Source organism: Crotalus tigris, unplaced genomic scaffold, assembly GCF_016545835.1.
Source record: "Crotalus tigris isolate CLP2741 ecotype Arizona unplaced genomic scaffold, ASM1654583v1 scf7180000024471.848039, whole genome shotgun sequence".
NCBI classification, from domain to species: domain Eukaryota; kingdom Metazoa; phylum Chordata; class Lepidosauria; order Squamata; family Viperidae; genus Crotalus; species Crotalus tigris.
Window position 1 is genome coordinate 18,621 of NW_024100642.1, and position 26,693 is coordinate 45,313.

Genomic DNA, 26,693 nt, shown 5'->3' on the forward strand with positions numbered 1-26,693 from the left:
GCTGACAGGTAGTCTTCATTTAGTAACTGCTCTTTTATTGGGACTGGCAACTTGACTGTTAACAAAGTGATTACTAAGCGAAACTGTGACAATCCTTATGAGCTTACTTTAGCTTTCCTTTCCTTTCCAAAACTGCAAAGGTCATGCATGCAAAGATTTGTTGTAAAGTTATTTTTTCATCATCGTTATAACTACGAACAATCACTAAATTAGGCAGTTGCTAAATGAGGATTATCTGTGCAAGCACACAGAAAAGCTCACTTGTTATTCCTTGAGAAATGTGGAAGCCTCTCAGTTTAAATAAATCAAAATTATCTAAATAATCCAATGCTGAAAAGATCAGCAGTATTTTGCATGCCAAGACAATTAGACCAGAGGTCCCCAACCTTTGGGCCGTGGCCCATTACCAGGCCGTGGCCTCTTGACCACCAGGCCATGTGAACAGTTGGGCAGTGCATACGCATGTGAGCATGCTCATTCCCCCTTGTGCCACCAGTGCCGCGAATGTTGTGTGGCGTTGGCAGCACTGCTAGTATCACGCAGGCAGTGGTGTTGCCATGAACCTTGTGTGGATGGAGGCAGCCCCACAAGTGGGCTGTGGCACGAACCTCATGTGGGATAGTGGTGCAATTGTCATGTTGGTGGTAGCACTGCTGCAAGCCTGGCGGCGGTGGCACAACACTCACACAGGCACTGGTGTCGCTGAAAGCCTCGCATGCATGCTCGCAGCCCCATTTGCATAGTGTGCATGCTCGCAGCCTGTTTGTGCGCACGTACGCACATATGGCCACATTCACATTTGTGCATACACATGTAAGGCGCCTGCCCCTCCCTTTCCCACTGGGCCACTAACCCAAAAAGGTTGGACACCCCTAAATTAGACAGTTTCCCTACCACTCCATGCCATTACTCTGCTGAACAGCTAATTCTTAAGAGTACTGTGTAATGTTTATGTATATTTACCCATGAAGTGTAGTTATACGATTATCTTTTTTTCCCCAAGTTTTTTATTAATTTTCCAATATTACATTTATATATTTGAAAAGTAGCGTGGCGGTTGAGCACCGTAATTCTATTACATTTGAATATCATCAGTACAAATCTCAAAATATTACAACAACTAATTCCCTCTCTTTCCCCTGTAAGATCTACTGTCATATTCAGATCAATACAGTTCTTATTCTATCAATCAAAAAAAAAAAATACCTTTCTAGTATTCATCAATAATCTTCAGTCTATACATATCTTAATTAATTTGACATTCCATCTTTTAGACAATAATAAGTTTTTCTTAACTTTAATTTCGCATTGATATTTAAATTTAACGTTTAATCTTTATCATTTCCGGATTTTAAATGATCCCAATTTCTCAGTCTTCTATCTTATATTTAGGACTAATAATTTTTTTCTTTTCCTCTTTCTACTTCCTTCCTTCCTTTCCAGAAAAAGAGAAAAAAAAAATAAACCATCAGCATTTATACCACAAACCAATATACGAATTTAATTATTAGTATTTATACTTCTAAGTTTTATTTAACCTGTGTCTCAACTCATGACAATATCTTAAATTCAAGTCTTAGTTATCTGTAAGCATTCAAACTTTTAGCAAATCAGTGACCTGGTGATTAATTTTCCCTTAATATTTTAATTTAACGTTTAATATTTTTTTTCCAAATTTTAATTAAGCACAATTCCTTTATCACAATTCCTCATAGAATCTAATATTTAAAATACAAACCTTATATATAAATTCTATCATATATCTTAACAAACTAATAAGACAATATAACATTCTTATTTCGATATTTATATTTCTAGATTTTATAAAACCAATTTTTTTATCTCAAATCATTACAATATCTTATGTTCAAAATACATATTCTATCCATTTAGATATATTCTATTTTAGATCTCATGTTTAGATCAAAACCCCAATCCCTTTCAGTCTTATTCTAACTTTTTTCCTCTGCCAAATCATCTTTCATATCTTTGCTTTTAAATCATCAAAAAGATCTCCTTGTATTGTTGTGACTATTGTTTGACACTGATAAGGGCGTTCAGTTGCTATTTTCTTAAGCGGGCTAGCTGATTTAACAGGTCATCTCTTTGTTTTTCCAGTTCGATGCAGTTGTCCCAAAGTATTTATCTTCTCTTTCATCTGTTTTTCTTTTTTATCTTCAAATTCCTTCTGGTTTATAAGAAAAGTCCTTTTCTTGTTCTCTATTATCAGTTTCCTTTTTGTGTTTTCCACTGTTTGTATTTGTTGAGTATCTAAGTCTTCTGTCATAGCATTTGGTTGTTTCCCTTTCTCTATAGAATTCTGCATAGATGATTCTTTAGTTGAAGTCATAGTTTGAGCTTGCATATAGAGAGTTTGGATAATTGCTTTTAACATATAAAGAATTTGTTCCTGTACTTCCTCTGTGGGAGAAATCCATTCCTGTTCTTCTTCCATTGTAGTGTATTAAACTAAACAAAAAAACTTACAATCAGAAAGTCCACCAAGTAAAGAGCTGAGCTGAGTTTCTTGCAGATGGTGCTTCAAGGTTGCTTTATATCTTATCTATTTTCAAGGCTTTCAATGAGTCTCTCTTAAAGAATAGCAGGTTACAGCCTCAAATTTAGCCAGCAAATGTCATCTCAGAGTTAGTTAGATCTTTTCAGTTTTCTTTTCCCCCTCTATTTTAAGGGGGAGAAAAAGAACCCAAATCTTCAATAATAGTTAGAGTAAAAATCAGAGAAGAAGAAAAAATAGAAAGTAAAAAGTTACAAGTCTTATAATCCACTAGTTTTAGAAAATAGAATTTCAATTAGGATCCCAGTATTTTTCCAATGTTTTAAACTCCCGAGTGGTTGATAGCTGCTGTTTCTGGAGGGAGGGCTAAAATCCCCCTTCCCTCACCAAAGTACTTTAGCAGCTTATGCAGGTAATTAAGTAATTAGGATGTAAGAGAGACAGATCTCACCCAATCCTTTCCACACTGCTTTGAAGTTGCCAGATGTTAATGTGACTTCGGCTGTTAACAGCCTAGGGACAGAGCCATATTTATATGGCCGGTCCTTTCATCTGCTGCTTTGGAGGAATTGTTAGCTCTAACAGGAGAGTTGCTGCTCTCCTGCGATCCAGCAAGCCTTGCTGGTCACCTCTTCAGGGCAATTTTTGGCCCTTTTCAGGACCCCCCAGTGATGTGAAACTGAATGGGGGAGACAGAACAGATCTCCCAGCCGTCCATGGTGGCTGTGTGATGAAACCAGAAGCCCTATTATCATTTAGCCTTCTTATTATCTTCTATACCCCCCTCTTTTGTTGGTATTATTATTTTGATTATTATTATTCTGTTGCTTTGCCATGTGCACTGAGGGCTTCTATACCAGAGGTAAATTCCTTGTGTCGGATCACACTTGACCAACTAAAGTTCAATAAAGTAAGCATGAGGACAGGAACCCCCATATTCACTTTTTTCACATACCCACAAAGTTTTCATGGTATTAGAATTAGAATAACAGAGTTGGAAGAGACCTTGTAGGTCATCTAGCCCAACCTCTGCCCAAGAAGTATCATTTCTTGAGAAAGCAAATGGTTTACTAGGCTAAAATAAGGGAATCCAGTCTTTATCTTTGCATGTTGTATGACTCAGCTGTTATGTTCCAAATATTTAAAATGGAAATGAGATTTTATGCGTGCATATTTTGCAATTTTATAGATATACAAAATCATGAAGGGAATTTTATAATTGTACTGAAGCATATAACATATGGGCAGATTTTTTCCCCTTTACATCTGGTCTACTAAACTGAAATTTATCTAGCTGAGTAAGTAAAACTATTATTTACCTGTATATAAAAGATAAAAAAGAGACCCTTTGGTGAAAGAGTGAATGATCACTGTGTAAAGAAGCACAGTAAGTTGGACTTTTAAACAGATTTAACATATTCACTACTAGCGGCTAATACAAAATTGTTAAGTAAAGTTTAATTGTTTATAATTCGCTAGTACTGTGAATGAATGAGAGGCAGAAAATACTGTAATTGTATCCCTACACATCTAAGGTACTTTGCCGCTAGAAAAAGAACTAAAAAGAGGAAAGGTAGGTTCGGTTTAAATACTTTATCATTTTGGGATGGTGGCAACTAAATTTTAGCTGCTATATACTGTACAATCGCAAAATTAATGCAGAAAGAATTATGCCACTTCTGACTAAAGATGATTTCTTCATACTTACATTTTTTTGCATATTCTAAGACTTGAGTTCATAGTCATATATACTGTGAATTTCTTTTTTAAGAAGTCATTTTAGATTCTTGGTAGAAGTTTAGGTTTCATTTTTATTTTCTTGCTCATGTTTATTGATTTGTAAGAAATCAGGAACATTTGAAATATTTAAAAAAAGGATTGAAAATCATCTCTACCCAAGATACATTATTTTGAAAACAGATACTACAGTACAGTGCAGTACAATATAATATAATTGCAGCTCAAATAAAAATACTGTAAGTCTTCCATTTCAACAACTTAATTGTCTTTGAAGAAAAAATTTCCTGCTTCAAAAACAAAAACAAGTGAAATGTTTACTGATTGAACAAAAGAATATATATTTTCTTTTTTTTACATTTTTAATGTGCAATAGAGTTCACTGATGCTTTGCATTCTCAAAAGGATGCAACTTGTTTAATACTGATCCATGCTCCAGGCAGAATCTCTCTTTTTTGAACTTAAATAATCTACTCTACAGTTTTTATAGATATTTAAAAAGATATTCCAAGTTTCACAACACATAATAAATAAATATGACAGGGCACCCCATCACTCTCTAAATCTGGCATTCTTCCACAGAATATGTAGTATCTCTTCTTCATCAAGAAATTCATTCCAGCTATAGTAAACATATGTTTCTGCATAATATGTGCAAAATGGAACTCTGCAAAAAGGGTCTTCTTGCAGGGAAGAAGTCAAGTTTCCAAAGTCCACATCACTATGATTTTTGCATGTCCATGTGTGGGAAATAAAGGCCAAACATGTTCCTTTGGATCTGATACTTGCCTGCTCTCTTCTTCACCCAGACAGCAGTCTGATTAAAGACAGAAATAAATATATTTTATGCACATACAAGTGAAGTGCCTTCCTTCTTTTGTCCATTTTCTCTCTCATGATGGACATTTCTACAGGAGCCAATAGTCTCAGTTCCATCTGACTTTGTCAGAGGGAGAAACGAAGCAGAAGGCCCTTTCCATTGGCTCCATTAACTGCTTTTAGGGCCCTTCATTCCCAGAATTGCCTCCATCAACATCTAGGAGGTCTCAATATGAAAATGGCTTGAAGGAAACTGCTTCATCACATTCCCATCCGCTATTATTAAAATTCTTCTGAGAAAACATACACACTCTTCAGGTATTTATTGGATGAATGCTGAGGATTCCTTATGTTAGAGACTCATAATTAGCCCTCTACTTTGAAGTATAGTTCATACATACCATGACACATAGAAGAAATAAAAAGATAGAACTCAGTAAGACGGAGAAGCATATGAGAATGATGGTCCAATAAGGAAGCTCTGAAAATTATAAATAATGCAAATGCATAAATTTAATGATGAAATTTGCACCCTACCCTTTTCCACAGGCTATGTGCACCTGTATATGTGCTTTGGATAGACTATGCTAATTCTGTTTCAGTTTACAGCATTTTCTGTAGGAACTGATACAATAACAATCCTACATTTATTTAGTTCAATGCAGAGGAAATGGGGGTTTTGAAATCTGAAGCTAAAACATCTTGGGGTAAAAGATCCTAATTACCTTGTTTGGATGGTTTTGTTGCCATGGCTGAAGGATATGCTGGAAAAGAATGGAAGGAAAGAAAGGATTTCATTAAATATGAAATGGGCAAAAGATAGGCAGAGTCCTGCAGGGATCAAACAAGCCAAGATGGCAAGCACCACCATGCAATAGAAGCTTCACCTCTTTTTTACATGTGATGCTTCCATGGCATGGTGATGGCTGCCATCTTGATTTTTTTTATACCCCCACCCACCCAGGGAAAGACCCCTGGCAGAGTCCAAGATTCTAATTTTGATTCGTGTCTGTTTTTCTAATTTATAGTATCTGTCAAACATATCTTGTGCTTCCCTCATCTTACCATTAATATTTATGCTGTCATTGTCCAGGCTGTATTTCCCCATTAGGGAAGCATTCTGAGTCAGGTTTTTAAATATATCATGCACAAGGTCTTTGTCAAAAGTCTTTGAACCAAACTCCATTGCAAACGTGCAGATAGAATTGACACCGGTTTGAGTTTCATGGCTAGTGGGTCTGAAAAAGAAAATACAACCCACGGTAAATATTAAAAAGTGAGGTTGAGAAGATAAAGATCTGAGATTTTTATTTGTTAATGTAAAAAAAAAAAGGACTCAGAATTTTGGAACAGTAGTAGCAATAGCGAATACAAACAAATAGATTTGTGAATGGATACTCAATCAACTTTAAATTCTGTTTAAAAACGCACCTCAGGTTTTTCACAGAACAGCCTAGAAAATTCTTGCTTAGATCACTGCGTTGATACAGATGGTTGAGCTATTCCAAGGAAAAAGAAGAGGACAGATTAATGGACTACCAGGAATGATAATGAGCTAAGAAAGAACCAAACCTATTCCTCTTGACACTTTTTCTTGAGGTTTGAAATGGAAAACTTCTTCCATATTTAATTCTGCTTTAAGGAACATGCTGGCTAAAGCTTCAACATTATCATTCACTTAAGAGGGGTCAAATGCCCATGGTGTCAAATGTGAAGAAATTCACTACAAATTCATATTATGGGCCCCATGACCCACCCACCCCCGCCGCCTGTATTAACAACTGCTAATTTTCCTCTGGCTGGGCTACAATGTAATCAATAAAATGGACTGGCCTACTCATGTGAATTGAAAAGTAGAGCAAATTTGGGGTGACCTGCTCATTCCTATTCCTGCGGAGGTAGGCTGGCTATTAGATATTGCATCTGTTGCAAATTGGCTGTTCTGCAGGGCGTTATGTTTTCTGGATATGTTAAACTGCCCAAGATGCCTTTTAGGTAATGGAGAATATGTACCAGGTCTTACTCAATCCTCCCCTTTAGTATCTGACTTCCATTTGGCAAAGATATCTATTAATTTAGAGAATCTGCCAAAGGGTCACTTTTCCTCTTTTAACTCTGAAATGGAGGATGAATAGAACAGTTCTTTTTGTAAATATTCTTGCATTTTCCTAGCCTATTTCTTTAAAAGCAGGGGACATATGGATTAATAGATAGGTACATTAATTTTTCTTTCCAAAATCAGTCTTATTGTAATTGTGATACTTCCTCTTAAACATGCTCTAATTTTAAAAACTTTGCTTGTGAGCAGAAAGGAACACACTTGAAGATTTGGAGAGGAAAAAGATGATCAGGGGCAAGATACATTTGCTATCCATCAATCTTTTTTTAAAGGAAGGCACTTAAAAAAAAAACAACCACACTGCCTTCTATTGCAAAAATCTCCAAACTGTAGAACTATTGCTATGTATTTTTCTAGGAAGAAAATCTGCAAATATTTTGGGACTTTAACATCAATGAATTCTATAGATGTTTTCAGCCATTTACCTCATCCTTGATGCTCTCTTTGGTTTTCTGATAAACATCTGACTTTGGATTCTTCATGTCCTTGTATGGCAAGTTGATAATGGTGAAATTTACAGTGAAGTTCTTTAGCTTTAGCATGTGTGGAGGCTTATCGTTTACTGCTTCAGTATTTGTTTCAAGAACTTTCCATAGAAAAAGGAGTGCACAAATATAACAAACATTTATTTACTTGTAAATTTAATAATCACTCAGTGAAGGCAATTCTAAATGGTGTATAAAAGCTAACAACAAGGCAATAATAATATACATTGGTATTTAATTAAATAAATAAACTGTATAATTTTAATTTTAAAATACAGTTAATGTAACCCTCCTGTGTTTTAGGAAATATTTTTCTCTTCAGATTGGTACGAAAGAATGGTATTTTATAATATAGACATGGGATTTGTGGCACCTATTTTTATAGATTTTTATTTCATATGCATCTAGGGTTGTTTTTGTTAATTGTTCACTGTTACTGCCTAAAGCCTTTGGGACAAAATAGTATAACAGATATAGTAAACAAATAAACATTCCACACACTGTGAGGGTTCTCTTACTTCAAGTCCAAAAGGTTTGCAACAAAGTTATTATAAGCTTCTGAAAGATCCTAAGTGTGTTAAAAGTCTGTCTGTCTGTCTGTCTGTCTGTCTGTCTGTCTGTCTGTCTGTCTGTCGGTCGGTCGGTCGGTCGGTCTGTCTATCTATCTATCTATCTATCTATCTATCTATCTATCTATCTATCTATCTATCTATCTATCTATCTATCTATCTATCTAGTGCTTTTTTTCTAAAAAAAAAAAAAGGTGCTGGAACTCACACACGTCATACAACCTGCCTTGCCTATCCTACAAGGTTCCATCCAAAAAAGGTGCCGGAACTCCATTCTGGGCGTTTTATGAGAAAAAAAAAGCCCTGTATCTGTCTGTCTGTCTGTCTGTCTGTGTGTCGACTGGATGGAGCTGAGCATTTACTGGCCAGATGCCCTTCCTGATACCTCATGGAGTTTGCAGCAGATATTTTTTTCTTTGTGCCCTAGGAGAGAAATATCTGCTGTTACGTAGGATTGAACTCTCAATTTTCCAAGTGGGAGGTGAGTATCTTCACCACTAGGTTACCAAGGCGCTCAGAACTGTCTGTCTGACAGATTACATAAGTAATAGGAAAGGAGATATTATAAATTTCTTAAAGGCTTGAGGCCTACATGAATGACCATTATCATTTTAGTTCATGCCAAACTTTATACCTTCCACGGTGAAGCCCATGATTTGGAACCTGCTACCCAGCCACTGAGAGGTGGCATTCTGGGTCTCTTGTTGAAAGACATCTTTGATGGTGTCTTTGCTGATATTCCTTGCGGGATGGAAGTAACACCTGCAATCAACTATGATGGAACCGATCCTAAAAAGTATAGTAGAGTTTCAGGAAGAGAGAAAAAAGAAACATGGGCTGACTTCAGGCTAAAGCTAGGAAGCAAGTCAGATTGGCGGTAAAATGTTTTAATACACAAAAGCATTTCAAATTATATTACTGCTAGATAAAATCAGACATTTTCAGAGGCAACTTTCAAAGTCATCTTGAGTTTTGATGTCTTGATGATTAAAATGCATACAGAACAAAAGATTCCTACTATAGTATGCTGAAACTTCATAACCTTTGCCATAAATGGCTTTTTCAATGATGCAGAATTTCTAGCCAGCAAAACCACTGAGAGTTATATTTCCTACTATCTTAGTCAAAGCCTTCTCAACTACCTAAAAATAAATCTATTCAAAAGAAGCAGACCTAACAAAAGAAGAGGTGGAGTTGCATTACATATAAAAGATCAGCATACTATAGTAGGGATCTTTTTTCTATATGCATTATCTCTATAGAAATCCACAAAAACAAGGGTGAAAATCTCCTAGAATCCATATGGGTCAATATAAAAGGAAAAAAGAATGACATTGCTATAGGTATATACTACAGGCCACCTAACCAAGCAGAAGAAATAGATGAACTTTTTGCTAAAGAACGAACAAATGTATGTAGGAAATATGCCACAGTAGTAATGGGATACTTTAACAACCCTGATATCAAATGGGAGACAAACTCTGCAGCAAGTGGGAGATCAAACAGATTCCTAACCAACCTAGCTGACAACTTTGTCATCCAAAAGTTGGGAGAAGGGAACTAGAGGAAAAGCTAGACCTAATTCTTACTACGGTAATAAAGAAAAAGTGATAGAGGGAGTTGTAGTTGCTGGATCTATGGATGAGAGTGACCATGTCATATTGGAATTCAATATAATGCAAACACAAGCAATGGAACATAATCCAGCCAATGTCTTAAACTTTAAAAGAGCTGATTTTAACAAACTCAGAGAGAGCTTAAGAAAAATTCAATGGATGAAAATCCTAATGAGGAAAACAACCCAAGAAGCGTGGGAAACTCTGAAAAACTCTGAGCCAAGGTGGCGCAGCAGTTAGAGTGCAGTACTGCAGGCCACTTTAGCTGACTGTGTTCAGCAGGCCAGCGGTTCAAATCTCACCGGCTCAAGGTTGACTCAGCCTTCCATCCTTCCGAGGTAGGTAAAATGAGGACCCAGATTGTTGGGGGCAATGTAAATATATATATATATACACATTGCTTACTGGTGTACACCGCTTAGAGAGTGCTTGCACTTAAAGCGGTATATAAGTCAAATAAATAAATAAATAAATAAAAATATGATCACAAAAGCAGCATGGTTACACAAAGATCTTTCTTTGTGAAACTGAAAGACTAAAAAGGGCAAGTACAAAAAATGGAAAGAGAGACACATAACTAAGGCAGAGTATCAGCCTGAATCTGCAAAGATGAAGTCAGGAAAGCAAAGGCTCAGAATGAACAAAGATTTGCAACAAATGTCAAAGATAATTTAAAAAAAGTTTCTTTCAACATATAAATAACAAGAAAAAGCTCAAGGAAACAGTCAGTCGACTTAAGAGAGAAGCTGGCAAGGAAGTAACAGGCAGTAAAGAGAAAGCAGAGTTGCTTAACTCATTCTTTGCATCAGTCTTCACGCAAAAAGAAGCTATAGTCCAACCTACCAAAAACATAACTGTAAAAGACAGGCTAGAAATAAAAATTAAAATAAGCAAGAAAAGGAGTAGAGAACATCTATCTGGTCTTGATGAATATAAATCACCAGGACCTGATGGATTACATCCCACTGTTCTGAAGGAGCTGGCAGATGTTATCTCAGAACCATGTCTTTTAAAAATCCTGTAACACCAGAGAATTACCTGAGGATTGGAAAAGAGCTGATGTGGTTCCCATCTTCAAAACAGGAAAAAAAACAGACCTAGGAAACTACAGACCAATCCGCCTAACATTAATGTCTGAGAAGATACCGGAAAAGATAAAATCAAACTGATTTGTGAACATCTAGAAACAAATAAAGTTATAACTAAAAGTCAGTATGGGTTTGTTAAAAACAGATCATGCCAAACCAATCTTATTCTTTGACAAAGTGACTAAATTAGTATAGTCTAAATTAGTATTAGTATAATTTACTTGGACTTCAGTAAGGCATTAGATAAAGTAAACCACAACCTACTACTTGATAAGATAAAAAATGTGGGTTAAACAGCATCACCACCAGATGGATTCATAAGTGGCTGACCAACCACACTCAACATGTAGTCCTCAACGGAACTGCATCCACATGGAGGGAAGTATGCAGTGGGGTATCCCAAGGCTCTGTTTTAGGCCCAGTACTCTTCAACATCTTAATCAATTATTTGGATGAGGGATGTGGAATTCATCAGATTTGCAGATAACATCAAGTTGGCAGGAATAGCCAACATTCCAGAAGATAGGCTTAAGTTACAGAAGGATCTTGACAGACTTGAACATTAGGTGTTATCTAACAAAATGAAATTCAATGGTGAAAAAAGTAAGGTTCTATATTAGGCAAGAAAAACCAAATGCACAGGTACAGTATAGGTGGTACTTTGCTCAAAGTAATAACTGTGAGAGGGATCTTGGAGTCCTAGTGGACAATCACTTAAATATGAGCGTGCTGCAGCTGCCAAAAAAGCCAACACAGTTCTAGGCTGCATTAACAGAGGGATAGAATCAAGATCATCATTTGATGAGCCGAGGTGGCGCAGCAGTTAGAGTGCAGTACTGCAGGCCACTTTAGCTGACTGTGTTCAGCAGGTCAGCGGTTCAAATCTCACCGGCTCAAGGTTGACTCAGCCTTCCATCCTTCCGGGGTAGATAAAATGAGGACCCAGATTGTTGGGGGCAATGTAAATATATATACATTGCTTACTGGTGTACACCGCTTAGAGAGTGCTTGCACTTAAAGCGGTATATAAGTCTCATAAATAAATAAATAAAGTGTTAATACCACTTTATAATGACTTTGTAAGGCCACCCTTGGAATACTGCATCCAGTTTTGGTTACCATGATGTAAAAAAGATGTTGAGACTCTAGAAAGAGTGCAGGCAGAGAAGAATAACAAAGATTATTAGGGGACTGGAGGCTAAATATATATAAAGAACAGTTGCTGGAATTGGATATGTGTAGTTTAATGAAGAGAAGGACTAGGGGTGACATGACAGCAGTGTTCCAATATCTAAGGGGCTGCCACAAAGAAGAGGGAGTCAAGCTATTCTCCAAAGCCCCTGAAGGCAGGACAAGACGCAACGGATGGAAACTAATCAAGGAGAGAAGCAACCTAGAACTAAGGAGAAATTTTCTGACAGAACAATTAACCACTGGAACAACCTGCTTCCAGAAGCTGTGAATGCTCCAACACTGAAAGTTTTTAAGAAGAGATTGGACAGCCATTTGTCTGAAATGGTATACTGTTTCCTGCTGATCAGGGATTTGGACTAGAAGACCTCCAAGGTCCTTTCCAACTCTGTTATTATGTTAGTAGACCAGCAAAATGCTGTGGACATAGTATACTTAGACTTCAAGCAGGGATTCAACAAAGTAGACCACAACCTACTTCTTGGTAAGTTAGAAAAATGTGGAATAGACAGCATCACCAGATGGCTTTGTAACTGGCTGACAAACTGTACTCAAGAGTTGTCCTTAATGGTACTACATCTACATGGAGAGAAGTAAGCAGTGGGGTACAACAAGGTTCTTTCTTAGGCCCAGTACTCTTCAATATCTTCATAAATGACTTAGATGAGGGAATAGAAGGGGAACTCATCAAATTTGCAGATGACACTAAACTGGCAAGAATAGCCAACACCTCAGAAGATAAGCTAAGGATCCAAAAAGATCTTACAGACTTGAACAATGGGTCCTATCCAACAACATGAAATTTAATGTGGAGAAAAGCAAGGTTTTACATTTAGGCAGGAAAAACCAAAGGTACAAGTACAGATCAGGTGAAACCTGGATCAAAAACAGTAACTGTGAGAAGGACCTTGGGATCCTAGTGGATGATTACTTAAATATGAGCCAGTGGTGTGCACCAGCAGCCAAAAAAGCTAATAAAATCCTGGGTTGTATAAACCAAAGCATAGAATCAAAATCATGTGAAGTATTGGTACTACTTTATAAAGCCTTAGTAAGGCCACACTTGAAATACTGCATCCAGTTTTGGTTGCCACACTACAAAGAAGATGTTGAGATGTTGGGAAAAGTGCAAAGAAGAGCAACTAAGATGATTAAAAGCTGGAGACTAAAACATATGAAGAACAGTTGCAGAATTTGGGTTTTGCTAGTCTAGAGCAGTGTTTCCCAACCTTGACAATGTTAAGGCATGTGGACTTCAACTCCCAGAATTCCACAGCCAGCAATGCTGGCTGTGGAATTCTGGGAGTTGAAGTCCACATGCCTTAACATTGTCAAGTTTGGGAAACAGTGGTCTAGAGAAAAGAAGGACTAGGGATGACATGATAGCAGTATTCCAGTATTTGAGAGGTTGCCACAAAGAGGAGCCAGTCAACTTATTTTCCAAAGTAGCAAAGGACAGGACAAGAAACAATAGATGGAAACTAATCAAGGAGAGAAGCAACCTGGAATTAAAGAGAAACTTCCTAACAGTGAGGACAATTAACCAGTGGAACAGCTTGCCATCAGAAGTTGTGGGTGCTTCATCACTAGAGGCTTTTAAAAAGAGACTGGACAGTCACTTTTCTGAAACGGTATAGGGTCTCCGCTTGAGCAGGGGGTCAGACTAGAAGACCTCCAAGGTCTCTTCCAGCTCTATTCCGATTGAATTCTTTCAATCAATATCAATATTATAATGTTTGATTATTTTGGAATATCTTTCCTAAGACACCTAACTCAGCAGCAGCAGGGCCTAGCAACCTTTTTAGTGCCGAAAGCTGCATTTTCCAGGACTAATCTGTTAGTGAAGGAAGATCCCCACGGTAGGCCTAGCTGCAGTAAGGAATGAATGTGACCCAGTGCCTAAAATGGGCATTCTGTTTCTGACCCATAGTTTGTTATTCTTTCTGATTTCCCCATAAAAAAAAAAAAAACACTATTTGAGGCACTTTCTCTCCCCCCCCCCCCAAGTTGCAGGGAGCTTAGAGAGCTCCTGATGAACTTGCAAAGAGTTAGTTAGGCCCAGCTATCCAATGCTAGCTAATAGGTAAGTGGATGGAAAGCAATGGAAAGAGACAAGGAATAAAATTCTCCTTTAATTTCAGCAGTGCTTTTTTTATAAAAACTCACACATGTCACACAACCCGCCTTGCCTACCAAACAAGGTTCCATCCAAAAAAGGTGCCGGAACTCCGTTCTGGGTGTTTTATGACAAAAAAAGCCCTGATTTTCAGTAGCATTAAATTGTATCATACTTGAAAAGTCTGAAGAAAGGTAAAAATTGGGGAGTGCTATTTTGATGTCTTCCCTGCAGCATCTGCTCTACTTTACTTGAAAAGGTGGGTAAGGAAGGGAAAGACATGCTGGTTTGGAATTTTGGAAGTTAAAAGCCTAAAGTGCTAGGAGAATGTGAATTGGGAAATACTGTTCTTTCTTATTGTTATTTTATTACTTGTAGGTTCCTTCAACCATAGCCAGTGAAGTGACTAACATCCCACCTTCATAATAAAGGTTAATGCAGCACTGATAGTTTCGTAGTATGCTGCAAAAACCTAGAGAATACTATCTCTGTTAAAAGTTTCATATGGGCAGAGTTAGGTGGTATCTTCAAGTGCTTCGTATTACAGACAGGTAAGATCCAAACAATGAGTGTATACACATAGTTTAAATATTTCATGAAATCATAATTATAGTTTCTTCAATAAGCCATATCTGGCTGAATTCACACACCATAATAATCCATAACATAATTCACTTGGTTTTGATTTAATTGTTTATGAACATAATGATGCCATCAAGATCTTGCTCCGAGTCACCTTTGATAAATACTGACCTTAATTTAGTTACAGCACAAATTTTGAATCCATCGTTGATGGAACTCTGGTGGAAGAGTTGATTCAACTGGAATCAAATCAAATTAAATCCTATTAAGAGTAAATCTACACTTTTAAATTTCTCTCGCTCTGAGATTGATAAAGTGATATATTTGAATTTAATGGACATTCAGATTTAATGGACGTTCTCTTCCTGAATTACTTTATTGTTACTATAAAGTTGTAAGTATGCCAGTTTGTGGAAGATATGGATGCAGATTAGGAAAATTAATTCAAAAACATCCTACAAAAAAAGGGAATTAGAAAATGTGAGAGAGACTTGCAATAGCACCATCTCATGGTATTTGCCTATCATGTTTCTATTCAGGACTTCTAAGTGAAAATCCTCACCTCATTACTGATGGAACCGATCAATTGCTTATATTCTGGTGATAATGGATTTGTATTGGTCAAGTTCTTGTTAATAATTTTGAAACCAAGCTTATAGCCTACTAGACCTGGAGCTGAATCAGTTGTAGATGGTGAATATCCTAAAAGAAGGAAACAGGAAGCGATCTGCTTTTTTTCTTTTTCTTTCTTTTCCCATTTTACTATCAAGCAAAATTCAAAGCAGTCATAGAATGGCTGCTTCCTTGATTATAATTTTTTATTAAGAATTTTGATTATAACAGTGAAATCTAATATAAAGTAAATGTAATGAAAAAGAGAATATAGAGAAGAAAAAAGTGCAAGGAAAAAGAAAAATAAGAATATAATGAAGAAAGAGAAAATAAATGTATAAAGAAGTGATTTCTGACTTTCATAACAATATGGTTAAACAAATTTGTGACTCTTCCCTCCCTAATAAAGTTACTTTTTAATAAGAATTTTATTAAGAACCAAAAAACTAACACAGACTAATAAAGAGTGAAAAGGCAAAGCAAGTGAAAAGAAAAAATGTGAAAAAGAAAAAAGTTTCCAATTTTCTTTGCAGCAAATATAAGTACAATTACAAAATTATCTCTTATTCTATATTACAAAAAGCACACTTTTATTATCATTTTTTCTAATCAAAACCACAAATCATAAATGTATTTTTCTGTTTAATGCAAAATGTCTAGAAGAAATTTCCAGTCAGCCATAAATGTAGGTATTGTTTTTTTTCTGATTAAAGAAGTTAATTTAGCCATCTCCATTAGTTTCATCATCTTCACCATCTTTTCCTCTATTGTGGCTAGTGCCGAATCTTCCCACTTTTGAGCATATAATAGTCTTGCTCCATGGCTTTTTTCTAGTTGCCTGTCCGTTCATCCCGAAAGAAAAGTCACTGGTTGCAGTTTTAACCTTTACAATCTTCTTAATGTACAGAATGTATTTGTATCCAGATATTTTTACTTTTTTACATTTCCACCAAAACGTGATTAAAATGTTCCTTCATATTGTTCACATTTCCAGCAAACATTCAAAGTGCCTTTATACATTTTAAACAGTTTCTCTGCTGACAGATAGCAGTGTACATCATTTTATAAAAATTCTCTTTGAGATTACAACATAATCTAAATTTCAATCTTTTAGCCACATATTTTCCCATTGATCCATTTGTATATTGTAGCCAAAAAATTTAGCCCATTTTATCATACATTCTTTCATGTGTTCTTCTGATATTTCATCAGAGGTTTGTACATCTTAGCAATAACATGTTCATCATTACTACATAGTTATATTTCAAACTCAGTGTCATATTGTTCAAAACCACAAAATCTTTTATCCACTAACATTTTCTGATAAGTGTACATAAGAAAAACATTGACAAGAATATTTTGTTCTTAAATCTTCTCTTGATTTCATTTTACAATCCCCTTGTGAAAATTTTAATACATCACAATAAATTAACCACTTATCATTTCTCTTCTGTAAAGTGCTTCTTCCACTGAAAGCCAAACAGATGTTTTCAGGCAGAATTTATATTTATTACACATTCTAAGAATGGCTGATCTGACATGAGTTCTAAAGTCTAAATTCTCTTAGCAACATCTTCTTTTATCTGCTCTCTTAATTTTACAAATTTTTCATCCATTCTTTCTTCAAAATCATCAACTTTTTCCCATCTGATAAAATTTATCATTTGTTAAGAAAAGTTTGAAAGTACACACACCATGCCGCCATTTTTAACTGCTTGACACATTAGGCCAGGTCCATCCTAAACATGAAAGAGTATCTCAAGATTGTGTCTATTTATATAAAGTACACCAAACAATGTCAATGTTCTAAGGAATTCTGTACAAAATTTACGTGATGTGATAATCTTCTTTCGGTGGCAATTACTTGCTTTCCAATAGGATAACAATAGCTCAATATAAAGTGTCTATCTAACCCAATGTTTGCTTGTAGAAAGTCCTTGGGCTTTACCAGAGAAAACTACAAAATACTAAATGAACATGAGGTGTCAATAAGCACTGTTGCCATCTAGCAATTATCCAGATTTTTGTAACCCAAATTCAGTAGACATAGAAAAAAAAATTGTAGCCCACTGGCATCTCTTATTGCTGTCACTGAGACACACTACTATTTAAGTTAGATAATGTTGGTCACAAGTAATTCAGTGCTGGACAGCCTCAAAGGTTTTTAGTCATGAAAGCAAAACTAATGCTTCTTACCATTAACAAAAAGGCTGTTTGGATCCAGGTTGTACCTCCCCATCTTGGTGAAATGGTTGGTCTCATTTATGAATTTCTGATATATATTGATTGGATCGAAAGGGGGGGCTGCAGCGGCTTTACGATAGCAGCACACACTGTCTACTCCAGTATACTTTCTCTGATTTACAGATCTGAGAAGGAAAAGATACAAATAAAGATACATTCACAACAGGTATACAGATCTTGGAACTACCTGGCAATCTGAAGTATGAAAGGACTTCGAATTCAGTTCTGCTGTATTACAGCAACATATATCCTTGATTCTTTTCTTGACACTGCTTTGTATCATTTTTTTTCTTCCTGCTGGTTTGACTATTTAATATGCCCTTCTTTATTTTCAAGCTCATTTCAACCAAATATTGAAGCAAAGAAATTGTTTCGGATGAAAATGACAGACCAAGGTCTTCAGAAATTAGAATGGGGATAATAATGACATGTTAAAAATGGATTAGAAATAAACTATGGGTTCTCTCAAATATGACAAGGTGTTGTGAGAGATCTATATTAGAATCCATTAATCCCCATAGTAGGGCATTTAAGGATCCCTAAAAAATTTCCAACCCATATTGCTTACCTTAATGTTGATAAACGGCAGTTGATCAAATCACGACCAATGTCACTGTTTTTCAATATATCTCCCAGCTAGGTATAAAGAAGAAAAAAAATGTAATTGTTGCCAATACCAAAACACTATTATGAAAGTCCTATGTAGAAAAGCCATTGGATGCATTGGTCTTCTTACCAAATTAACCAAGAATCGTTGTGTTGAGCTGAAAATCCTTGATGTGGGATTAGCCATCTGTGGCCTATAGATCAAATTGGTTGCAATGAAGTTGACTGTAAAGCATTCAGTTGCCACTGGAGGTCTGGAAGTCGGAGAAAGAGCTAGAAGAGAGACAGTGAATGTCAGGTATGGAAACTGGAGTTGATAGCATATAATCAATCCATCAATCATTATTTTGTATTTTGCGGTTCCTGTCATGAATACAGGATGTTCAGTGGTGCATTAACAGAAGTTTAAGAACAAGCAAATCCTTTTCACAGTTAGAAACTGTTATTCTCAATCTGCATTGGGTCTAGAAAAGGGCAAGAAGGATGAGCAGGGGCCGGAAACCAAGTTGTGCAAAAGAAAAATTGATGAGTTAAGCCTGGAGAACAGAGGACTCAGAAGGACTATGGTAGCACTTTTCAAGAATGTAATGGGATACTATACAGAGGGTAATGGGCTGTTCTGTAACATCCCAAGATGCAGAATAAATTCACCAAGCAGATTCTTGTTCAGTGTTACAGAACTATTCCTAATAGTCACAATCAGTTGGAATATCAGAAATCAATATCCATTCTCTGTTTGAAGATCTCTACTGAACACATCACGTTGGGAATTGACATGGTGCACTAGGTTACACCTTTCATTATCTGGAAAATCTTCTCAATATTTAACCTGCTTCTACATCCCTGTGGTTTCCACCTTTTGTTTGTGGCAAAAGCCTGTATGGCATATTGCTTTGCTTGCTCTGCAATCGGTACATTTGGGACAAGGTTGGACATTTTAGATTGTGTACCACAGTTGGAATCCATGGCTCAAGAAATTTCTGTAAAAGTGTACTTACTGGTAGGAGGTGATGCCTCATGATAATCTGAAATGGAAAGAGAGGTGCAAAAATGGAAAGAGAGTCACAAAGGAAGGCACAAGAGCACACTGATGTGGGAAGTGGGCTCTCAAGCTCTCCACCATGAGAAAAAGAAAATACAATAAATTCTTTATAAATAGAATGAATAAAGCGCGTTCTCCTGGTGAACGCGCTTTATTCATTCTATTTATAATTATGCCCGGGAGTCGCATTTTCACCATCATTAGTGAATAAATTGTTTCTATATACTTCCAACTACTCCATCTCAATGAATCTCAGATAATAGGTTTGCAAATTATCCTGAAGGTCCCCAAATAGCAGCAATCTTTAATTTAAGTAGGCCACTGTGATTAACTCTATATAAAGTGTCCACCTAGTCCAGGGGTAGGCCACCTTGGCTCTTTTATGACTTGTGGACTTCAACTCCCAGAATTCCTGAGCTAGCCATGCTGAGGGGAAAGGAAGAGGTTTCCAAGCTGAGCCATGCTGGCTCAGGAATTCTGGGAGTTGAAGTCCACAAGTCATAAAAGAGCCAAGGTTGCCTATCCCTGACCTAGTCCAATTATTACTTGTAAGAAGGTCCTGGGACAGTGTCAGAAAAAAATCATCAAGAAGATCAGAGACACACATCTGGACTGCAAAACTCCAAATGATCATGAGGTGTTAATAGACACTGGTACCATCCAGTGGTCATCTAGATTTTTGTAGATCAAATTTCGTGGGGCTAAAAAAAGTCTTGTACCCCTCTGGCATCTCTCCATGGTGTCACAAAGAAGAACTATCACTTAAGTTACATAACACGATCAGAACCGATTCAGTGCCAGCCAAGCTCATAAGCTCTTTAGCAATAGCATTTAGACTTATATACCCTTCACAATGCTTTATAGTCCACTGAATGCGGTTTACAATGTCAGCATTTTGCCCCCAACAATCTGGGTCCTCATTTTACTTACCTTGGAAGGATGGAAGGCTCAGTCAATTTTGAGCCGGTGAGAATTGAACTGCCAAACTGCAAGCAGCCAGCAATCAGCAGAAATAGCCCACAATACTACATTGTAACTACTGCATCACCACGGCTTTTTAGTCATGAAAGCAATCTCTGCTTCTTACCATTAACAAAAAGGCTGTTTGAATCCAGGCTGTACCTCTCCATCTTGGTGAAACCATTGGTCTCATTTATGAATTTGCGATATATGTTCACTCGATCAAAAGGGGGGGCTGTTGTGGTTTTACGGTAGCAGCAGACACTGTCTGCTCCAGTGTACTTGCCCTGATTCACAGATCTGAGAATGAAAAGACACAACTTGAGACATATTCAGAAAAGCTGTAGAGGACTTTGGATGACTTCACAGAGGTAAGGACGCATTTGGATCTATTGGCAGACCGAAAAGTAAAAGGTGAGGTCTTCCACTTCAGACTTAATACAGGTCTGCTATATTATTGCAGCCTTGTGCGTGCCACCTCACATTTTTCTTCCCCCTGGTTTAACTATTCAGGATCCCCTCTGGGTATTTCCCAGCTGATTTCATTCTTGAATGGCTCCCTACATTACAGGGAGACAGTTCTATCACCCTCTTTTTGGATTTTTTTCTCACAATATTTTTATGTGGTGTTTTTAAACTTTAAATTCCACTTCAGACCTGATTTTGGAAAGGCATAAAGGAAGTTAACCATGGAGCCATCAGCACAGTGATAGCAAATGAATATTGAAGCAAAAAAAAAGATTTGGGATGCAAATGCTGAAAGAATTTATTTTAGAAATTTGTATATCAACGTGATACGTTACAAAGTGGAACTGAAACAAATATGACTAGATGTTGCAAAAAGTCCATATTAGAATCCTTTCATCTGTTTAGATATCACCCCAAAAAATTCTCCATTCCATATTTCTTACCTTAATGTTGATAAAGTACAGTTGATCAAATCAGGACCAACCTTGCTGGTGTTCAATATCTGTCCCAACTAGGTTTAAAGGAAAAACTATGTATTTATTACTGGTAGTAAAACACTATTGCTGATTATTTTATGAAAGTCCTATTTGGGAGAGCTATTAGGGTAAGTATGCATTTGCCTGCTCACCAATTTACGAAGCACTCCTTGTGTTGAGCTGAAGAGTCTTGACTTGGGATTACCCATCGGTGGCCTATACATCAAATTCTTGATAGTGAGGTTGACCGTAAAGCATTCGGTTGTCACTGGAGGTTTGGAAGTGGGAGAAACAGCTGGAAGAGAAATAATGGATCTCAGATATGGAAACCAGAACTGATGGTATATAATCTATCCATCAATCATTGTTTTGTATCTTGCAGTTCCTGTCATGAACACAGGGTTCAGTGGTGCATTACGGGAGTTTAAGGACAAGCATGTGCTTTTCACAGTCTGAAAGTAACTTATTCTTAATCTGTTGTGGGTCCAGAAAAGGGAAAGAAGGACGAGCAGGGGCTGGAAACCAAATTGTATAAAAGAAAGACAGATTAATAAAGTACTGAGAACAGTGGACTGAGCAGGACTATAATAGCACATTTCAAGAATGTAATGGGATACTATACAGAAGGTAATGGGCTGTTCTGTAACATCCCAAAATGCAGAATAAATTCACAAAGTAGATTCTTGTTCAGTGTTGCAGAACTATTCCTCATGGTCAAAATCAGAGTTGGAATATCAGAAATCAGTATCCACTCTCTGTTTGAAGATCTCTCCTAAACACATCATTTGGGGAATTGACATGGTGCACTGATTGACACCTTTTACTGTATGGAAAAAACTTCTCAATATTTAACCTGCTTCTTCTCAATATTTAACCCATCATTTGTGGCAAACACCTCTAGACCATACTGGTTTACTTGCTCTGCAATCGGTATATTTGGGACAAGATTGGACATTTTAGATTGTGTACCACAGTAGGAGTCCATGACTCAAGAAACCTCTGTAAAGGTGTACTTACTGGTTGGAGGTGCTGCTTCATGATAATCTGAAATGGAAAGAGAGTTGCAAAAATGTAAAGAGAGTCACAAAAGAAGGCACAAAGCACACTAGTATCTGAAGTCACTCTCAAGCTCTCCATCATGAGAAAAAGAAGAGACGATAAATTCTTCCAACTACTCCATATCAACGAATCTCAGATAGTAGGGTTGCGGATTATCCTATAGGTCCCCAAATAGCAGCAGTTTTAAAGTAGACCACTGTGACTAACTCTATGTAAAGTGTCCACCTAGTCCAATGATTTCTTGTAAGAAGGTCCTGGGACAGTATCAGAAAAAAAATCATCCACATGTCTGATTGCAACTCCAAATGATCATGACATGTTAATAGACACTGCTGCCATCTAGTGATCTTCTAGATTTTTTGTAGCCCGAGTTTGCTAGAGCTAAAGAAAGTCTTGTAGCACCTCTGGCATCTCTCCATTGTGTGTCAAAGAGAGGAACTACCACTTAAATTATATAACACTGGTCAGAATTGATTCAGTATTGGCCAGCCTCATAACCTTTTTAGTCATGAAAGCAATCTCTGCTTCTTACCATTAACAAAAAGGCTGTTTGGATCCAGGCTGTATGTCTCCATCTTGGTGAAACCGTTGGTCTCTTTTATGAATTTGCGATATATGTTCACTCGATCAAAAGGGGGAGCTGTGGTGGTTTTACGGGAACAGCAGACACTGTCTACTCCGGTGTTCTTGCCCTCATTCACAGGTCTGAGAATGAAAAGACACAACTTGAGACATATTCAGAGAAGCTGTAGAGGACTTTGGATATTTTCACAGAGGCAAGGTCGCACTTGGATATATTGGCAGGCCGAAAAGTAAAAGATGAGGTCTTCCAGTTCAGACTTAATACAGGTCTGCTACATTATTGAAATCTTGAGCATTTTGTTGACACTGGCTTGTTCTGTGCTAACTCATATTTTTCTTTCTCTGGTTTAACTAGTCATAATCCCCTGAGTATTCCCTAGCTGATTTCATTCTTGAATGGCTCCCTACATTAGACAGACACAGTTCTATCACTCTCTTTTTGGAGTTTTTCTGACAACATTTTTAACCTGGTGTTTTTAAACTTAAAATTCCACTTGAAACCTGATTTTGGGAAGGCATGGAGGAAGCTAACCATGGAACTTCCAGTACAGTGATAGGAACTTAATATTGAAGTAAGGAAATGGTTTGGGATGAAAATGCTTTAAGGACTCTTCTAGAGATTTGTATTTCAATGTGATATGTTACAGACTGGAACTGAAACAAACTATGGGTTATATCAAATAGGATTAGATGTTGTGAGAAGTCCATATTAGAATACTTTCATCCCCTTAACAGGGCATTTAGATATCACGAAAAAAATTTCCATCCAATATTACTTACCTTAATGTGGTTAAACTACAGTTGATTAAATCAAGACCAATCTTGCTGGTGTTCAATATTTGTCCAAACTAGGTGTAAAGGAAAAACTATGTATTTATTGCTGATGGTAAAACATGATTACCCATTATTTTATGAAAATCTAATGTGGAAGAGCTACTGGGGTAAGTATGCATTTGTCTTCTCACCAATTTACATAAGAGACCTTGTCTCTTTAATGAAAAGCCTATGTATTTATGGCAAATAGTAAAACACTATCGCTGATTATATTATGAAAGTCCTATGTGGAAGAACTATTGGACAAGGTATGCATTGGTCTTCTTACCAAATTAACCAAGAATCGTTGTGTTGAGCTGAAGATCCTTGATGTGGGATTAGCCATCTGTGGCCTATAGATCAAATTGGTTGCAATGAAGTTGACTGTAAAGCATTCAGCTGCCACTGGAGGTCTGGAAGTGGGAGAAAGAGCTAGAAGAGATACAGTGAATCTCAGATATGGAAACCAGAGTTGATGGCATATAATCAATCCATTAATCACTATTTTGTATTATGCAGTTCCTGTCATGAACACAGGGGGTTCACTGGTGCATTACAGAAGTTTTAAGAAAAAGTATATGCTTTCACAGTTTGAAAGTAACTGTTATTCTCGATGTGTTGTACGGCCAGAAAAGGGAAGGAAGGATGAGCAGGGGCCGGAAACCAAGTTGTGCAAAAGAAAGATTGATCGGTTAAGCCTGGAGAACAGAGGACACAGAAGACTATGGTAGCACTTTTCAAGAATGTAAAGAAGTACTATACAGAAGGGCATGGGCTGACCCAAGATCCTGAATAATTTCACAAGGCAGATTTTTTGTTCAGTGTTACAGAACAATTGCAAATGGTCATAATCAGAGTTGGAATATCAGAAATCAGTATCCACAATTCAAGATCTTTACTGAACAGACCACCTTGGGAATTGACATGCTAAATTGGTTGAGCCTTATAAGGTCTGGAAATTATCAATATTTAACCTGCTTCTCCATCCCTGTGGTTTCCACCCATCATTTATGGCAAAAGCCTTTAGGGCATACTGCTTTACTTGCTCTGCAATTGGTATATTTAGGACAAGTTGGACATATTAGATTGTGTACTACAGTTGGAGTCCATGGTTCAAGAAATCTCTGTAAAGGTGTACTTACTGGTCGGAGTTGATGCTTCATGATAATCTGAAATGGAAAGAGAGTTGCAAAAATGGAAAGAGTCACAAAGGAAGAAACAAGAGCACACTAGTATTTGGAAGTCACTCTCAAGCGCTCCACCATGAGAAATAGAAGATACAATAAATTCTTCCTACACACTTCCAACTACTCCATATCAACAAATCTCAGATAGTAGGGTTGTGAATTATCCTGAAGATCCCCAAATAGCAGAGTTTTAAAGTAGGCCACCTAGTCCAAAGATTGTTTATAAAAGACATGTCAAACACAAGGCCCGGGGGTCGGATGCGGCCCGCAAAGTGGTTTCATGTGGCCCACGAAGCCATCCTGGAAACAGTGAGGGAACGGCCCCCACTGCCTTGGCCCTGGCCCAGGCTGGCCGGGAGCCAATGTACAATTTTGTGGTGGTCATCTATGCTGAAACGCATTCAGATCTATCCCATGCCTGCCCAGGCCCCCACAGGCACCTTTGACGCGAATGATGTAGAGCTGGCCATGCCCACCCAATAGGCCACACCCACTCCATCCACACCCACCTAATAGGCTGAACCCACCCTGCCACACCCACCTGGCTCCCAGAGGGCAACCGCAATGCTGATGCAGCCCTCAATGAAATTGAGTTTGACACCCCTGGTTTATAAGAAGGTCACGAGACAGCGTAAAAAAAATAATAATTGAGAAGAACAGAGCCAGCACAGCTGGACTACAAAACTCCAAATGACCATGATGGGTTAATAAACATGTTGCCATCTACTGGTTATATACATTTTTGTAGCCTGAATTTGGTAGAGCTAAAGAAACTCTTGTAGCCCTCTGGCATCTCTCCATCGTGTGTCACAGAGAGGAACTACCACTTAAGTTATGTAACACTGGTCAGACTCAATTCAGTGCTGGCCAGCCTCATAATCTGTTTAATCATGAAAGCATTCTCTGCTTCTTACCATTAACAAAAAGGCTGTTTGGATCCAGGCTGTATCTCTCCATCTTGGTGAAACCGTTGGTCTCATTTATGAATTTGCGATATATGTTCACTCGATCAAAAGGGGGGGCTATGGTGGTTTTACGGTAGCAGCAGACACTGTCTACTCCGGTGTTCTCTCCCTGATTCACAGATCTGAGAATCAAAAGACACAACTTGAGACATATTCAGAGAAGCTGTAGAGGACCTTGGATGATTTCACAGAAGTAAGGTCACATTTGGATCTATTGGCAGACCGAAAAGGTGAAGTCTTCCAGTTCAGACTTAATACAGGTCTGCTACATTATTGCAACCTTGAGCATTTTCTTGATGCTGGTTGTTCTCTGACCATGCCAACTCACATTTTTATTTACCCTTGTTTCACTGTTTGGGATCCCCTCTGAGTATTTCCTAGCTGATTTCATTCTTGAATGGCCCCCTACAGTAGACAGACACATTTCTATCACCCTCTTTTTGGAGTTTTTCAGACAGCATTTTTTAATCTGGTCTTTTTAAATTCCACTTCAAACCTGATTTTGGGAAGGCATGAGGGAAGCTAACCATGGAGCGTCCATCACAATGACAGAAACTTAATATTGAATCAAACAAATGGTTTGGGATGAAAATGCTTTAAGGAGTCTTTTAAAGATTTGTAAATGTGATATGTTACAGACTGGAACTAAAAATAAACTATGGATTCTCACAAATGTGACTAGTTGCGAGAAGTCCATATTAAAATACTTTTATCCCCAGAACAGGGCATTAAGATATCACAAAAAAAAGTCTCCATCCCATATTACTTACCTTAATGTTGATAAACTACAGTTGATCAAGTCAGGACCAATCTTGCTGGTGTTCAATATTTGTCCCAGCTAG

The 26,693-nt window shown here is 37.3% G+C and overlaps 1 protein-coding gene across 5 annotated transcripts in view; it reads right to left on the minus strand.

Moving 5' to 3' along the window:
• Positions 1 to 4,306: 4,306 nt before the first annotated feature.
• LOC120303469 (mucin-17-like) overlaps positions 4,307 to 26,693 on the minus strand; it is a 60,280-nt gene continuing 37,893 nt past the window's right edge. For all 5 annotated transcript variants that reach the window (XM_039333033.1, XM_039333034.1, XM_039333037.1 and 2 more), the window contains 23 exons: positions 26,622 to 26,689; positions 25,801 to 25,973; positions 24,842 to 24,868; positions 23,989 to 24,131; positions 23,667 to 23,734; positions 22,837 to 23,009; positions 22,263 to 22,289; positions 21,398 to 21,540; positions 21,213 to 21,280; positions 20,429 to 20,601; positions 19,298 to 19,324; positions 18,430 to 18,572; positions 18,262 to 18,329; positions 17,646 to 17,818; positions 15,400 to 15,539; positions 15,009 to 15,076; positions 8,879 to 9,033; positions 7,616 to 7,776; positions 6,503 to 6,570; positions 6,137 to 6,309; positions 5,797 to 5,835; positions 5,473 to 5,552; positions 4,307 to 5,069 (listed from right to left, as the gene is read on the minus strand). In XM_039333033.1, coding sequence (XP_039188967.1) covers positions 4,974 to 5,069; positions 5,473 to 5,552; positions 5,797 to 5,835; positions 6,137 to 6,309; positions 6,503 to 6,570; positions 7,616 to 7,776; positions 8,879 to 9,033; positions 15,009 to 15,076; positions 15,400 to 15,539; positions 17,646 to 17,818; positions 18,262 to 18,329; positions 18,430 to 18,572; positions 19,298 to 19,324; positions 20,429 to 20,601; positions 21,213 to 21,280; positions 21,398 to 21,540; positions 22,263 to 22,289; positions 22,837 to 23,009; positions 23,667 to 23,734; positions 23,989 to 24,131; positions 24,842 to 24,868; positions 25,801 to 25,973; positions 26,622 to 26,689 — 2,454 coding nt within the window. In that variant the 3' untranslated portion in view covers positions 4,307 to 4,973. The remainder of the gene's footprint in view (positions 5,070 to 5,472; positions 5,553 to 5,796; positions 5,836 to 6,136; positions 6,310 to 6,502; positions 6,571 to 7,615; positions 7,777 to 8,878; positions 9,034 to 15,008; positions 15,077 to 15,399; positions 15,540 to 17,645; positions 17,819 to 18,261; positions 18,330 to 18,429; positions 18,573 to 19,297; positions 19,325 to 20,428; positions 20,602 to 21,212; positions 21,281 to 21,397; positions 21,541 to 22,262; positions 22,290 to 22,836; positions 23,010 to 23,666; positions 23,735 to 23,988; positions 24,132 to 24,841; positions 24,869 to 25,800; positions 25,974 to 26,621; positions 26,690 to 26,693) is intronic.